Source organism: Juglans regia, chromosome 9 (assembly GCF_001411555.2).
Source record: "Juglans regia cultivar Chandler chromosome 9, Walnut 2.0, whole genome shotgun sequence".
Classification (NCBI taxonomy): domain Eukaryota; kingdom Viridiplantae; phylum Streptophyta; class Magnoliopsida; order Fagales; family Juglandaceae; genus Juglans; species Juglans regia.
The window spans coordinates 14,792,144-14,795,828 of record NC_049909.1 but is presented as its reverse complement, the minus strand read 5'-3'; the positions used below and the strand labels follow the sequence as shown (position 1 = coordinate 14,795,828).

The 3,685-nt window shown below is 40.9% G+C and overlaps 1 protein-coding gene across 1 annotated transcript; it reads right to left on the bottom strand.

Annotated features, from left to right (window-relative positions):
- Positions 1-1,037: 1,037 nt before the first annotated feature.
- On the bottom strand, positions 1,038-3,412 carry LOC108994430 (9-cis-epoxycarotenoid dioxygenase NCED1, chloroplastic). Its single transcript, XM_018969647.2, has one exon. It carries the CDS (start codon positions 3,264-3,266, stop codon positions 1,431-1,433), a length of 1,836 nt encoding a protein of 611 aa, XP_018825192.1. The 5' UTR covers positions 3,267-3,412; the 3' UTR covers positions 1,038-1,430.
- Positions 3,413-3,685: the final 273 nt, after the last annotated feature.

Here is a 3,685-nt window from a genome sequence, read left to right as displayed (position 1 = left end):
TGTCGATTCTTATTTGTAAAATATTTATTCCGCATTAAAGAATAGTATTAAGCTTTCAATAAATAGATAGATGGATCTGTCACTCTTTGATATAGATAGATTGTTCCGTATCTAAGTTTAGTGCTAATTGGTCTATCCCTCTACCTAATTATTCCTTCTTGTTTAAAAAAATAATAGTTTTTTTTTTTTTTAAGAAAAGCATTTGGCTCAAAAGAAATTCTCATAAAAATAAGGTATACGAGTTCTGTGATACATTAGATTGGAACAATGCTAAATTCATAAAAGATATTAAAAGAGTAATGCTATACTTTTATGTTTTTATCTTATTTTTATTTTACTATGTAAGATGTGATATATTTATCATTATTGGATGATAAAAAATTATCTAATAAATAATTATTTAATAGTGATAAATGTGTCACATCTTACATAGCAGGATGAGAGTGAGATTGCAATGTGATATATATAATTTTATATTTGATAATATGAAATATTTACGATAAGTCGAGCAATATTTTTCTAAAATTTATTTGTGAACCAATCATTTCTCATTAGATTGTAAAGCTCTTTTTGCTGCCTTTTTGTTATCTCTTTGAATGTATTTATCGCAACAAATCTTGAGAGATAGTTCAGTTGATCCGGTTTTGAATTTGCTTCTCAATAATCACTAGTTCGAGTCTCTTTAAAATTACTGGAGGTTTACTTGGTTCTTAACTTTAGGACCCCATGAGATTGGTTGAATTTTAGGGCTCCATGAGATTGATCGAGATGAGCACAAGCTGACCCAAACACCCACAGATTAAAAAAAAAAAAAAAAAGAAGGTATTTATCGCAACAAGCTCTGCTAACTTGTGAACTATATTTTGGTGAGATTTGAAATATTTACCTTTAGATTTTAAAGCTAGAAATATTTTAATAATAAAAAAATTACATAAAAATAAGTTTATAAATTGATATAATATAATATAATATGTTAAATTATAAAATTATTTATATTATAAAATAGATGAAACGATCCACGTCAAACTTTGTCCGTAATAAAAAGTAGGTATAACTTGTCACTTGTTATATCATTCTGTTAGCTTTACTTTCTCAAAGAGGACATAATTGAAAGGGAATAAACGTACTCGTTTTTATATAGACAGTAATAGAGTGTAGTACTTACTACTTACAGGAGAACTTCAGCGTAAAACAGAGAGATATAGACACCAGCTGAGCTCCATTTCTATCTACACCCAAAGAGCTACAAGCTGGTTCTCCCAATAGCCTTCCACTTAATCAACATAACCAAAGATGAAAAAGAAAAGGGCTGTCACTCTAAACACAAGTAGAGATTCCGGGGACGTATCTGCGAGCATCCCTCTGGTAAATCTCCACTCGAATATATCCACAAAACCTGCAACCACGGTGCATGAAAGGTAACACAGGCCTTAACTAACCAACGCCTGCAGCTCTAAGTCCTCTGCGTTTATGAAGGTTCCGTGGAAGCCATATGGAACCCGGGAAGGAAGCTTAACTGTGGCTTCCAACTTTAAATCCATGGCGTTTATGATTTGTAGCTCTGATCTCCACTCCTTCTCGTCGTGGACGAAAGCTAGGATGTATCCGTCGTCTTCTTTCTCTGAATCGGGGCTTCTGGGAAGGAACAGAGGCTCACCTCCGAACTTCTCTTCTCCATACATGTACTTCTTTAGTTCTCCTGTGAAGAGGTCAACTTTGGCAAAACCAGATACTTTCGGCCATGGCTCTGCAAGGGCTAAATACGCGAACTGGGTTTTCCTCCCGAGCATGTTCCGGTTCACCATTCCGGCCTCTAAGTTTACCTGTTCAGAATCAGATGAAATGGGACGGCGCGTGGACTTTCCAGTCTTCAAGTCAAGGCGGATTTCAGAGAGCACACTGTTCAAGCTCTCGTCACATTCGTTGAAAATGGAGTCAGGAGGAGTCATGCAAGAGCCAATTACTATGACCTCATTGGTCTCGGGCTCCTCCCAGGCGTTCCAAAGGTGGAAGCAGAAACAATCTGGGGCTTCAATCCATTTGATCCCGGAAGCATCGGTGGCATTCTTGTCCAAAATCCCGAACCTGGACATCTTGGTCTTGTCGTAAATGACCGGAGATCCGCCACGAATCATCTCCGGAAGCTTGAACACGACCTGCTGGTCCGGGATCACCACAAACCTCTCTGTGATCGCAAAGTCATGCATCATTGTAGGCTCACCCAGAGGAATTTCAACATCGGAGGATTTTTCTCCTTGTGGTGAGAAGTGGAAGTACTTGAGGTATGGTTTTTGGACAACATCGTAGCTGAGAGCGAAGAGCTCGCCGGAAACAGGGTCGACTTTCGGGTGAGCAATCATTGTCGAGTGGAGCTGACCATCGAAATCATAGCGGCCTACAGTCTTGAGATCGCCGGCGGGAGTAACTTTAACTTGGTATGGTAAATCGTCTTCGGACATGGCGAGGAGACGACCGTTGAAATAGACGAGGCCAGCGTTGGCCACTCCCATGCCGTGGCTGGGATCAACAATTCCGAACAGTCCTCGAGCATAGAACAGGAGGAGCCGGGCGATACCGGAGTGGCCGTGAAGCTCACCTATTGCCTTGGGGAAGACAGGACGACCAAGAGCTCGCTCTTGAGAAAGCCGGTGCGTTTCGGTGAACCTGCAGGCATAGCTAGCGGAGCCCTCCTTGAATTGGACCGCATGAACCATGCCGTCACCATCGAATAAGTGGTGCCCGGAGACGGGTTCGTGAAGTGGGTTCGCGCCGTTCCGAACGTAGACGCCCTGTACGCAGTCAGGGATTTTGCCTGAAACCCGTAACGAGTGCCGGACGGGCTGCTCTGTTACTGGTGCGAAATTACCAGAAATTTGAACTTCTGGATCTGCGGTTTTGGAAAGTGGGTGTTGACGCTCATGCGAGACTAAAGCAGACTCCATTACGTCCAAGGCCAGGGCTGCAGTTTTCTGTAACAGGTTCCATTGGAAGGGAAAAGGCTTATCTACTGTACTTGAAGATGGAGGAGAAGAAGAAGAAATAGAAGAGTTAACCGAGTCTTTCAGATGGGCAATGGCGGGAGTAGCATTATGGAATGGGAGCGTTTTGAGTGAGCAACGTAACGTGTGCTTTTTGATAGGCCTTTTCAAGGAAATGGCGGTTGAATTAGAATAACCCATCTCCATGAACAATGAAGAACTTGAAGAAGAAAATCTTCTTGTAGCCCATGTGCTTGAAGGTGTTGCTACTGCTGAAGAAGAAGCCATGGCTCCCTAGCTGTTTCAGTGAAGAAGAAGAAGATTCCGGTCTGGTATTTTACGAAGCGAATAAAGAGAGCTAGAGCGTTGAGGGCTGAGTGTGAGAGTGATATTTGTCGAGAGAAGTACTTCGAGATTTGAGGAGAATGGTGAGAGAGAGGGAAAGGGTTTATATAGGAAGAGGGGGGGGGGGAAGACATGGAGTTCCACTTCAAACTTGTAAGAGAAGGCCACGTGTTAGATTATGGAAATATGGACTCCATCTCCAATAAGTGATAAAAACAGGGGTGGGGATGATTTGCCTATTTCTTCGACACGCCAAAACTCCTTTTTCATTCATTTATAAGCATGTTTTATACGTCTGTTTATTTTATATTTATATTTATTATATTTTATATTCAAACACAAATGATTATATATACTGATAA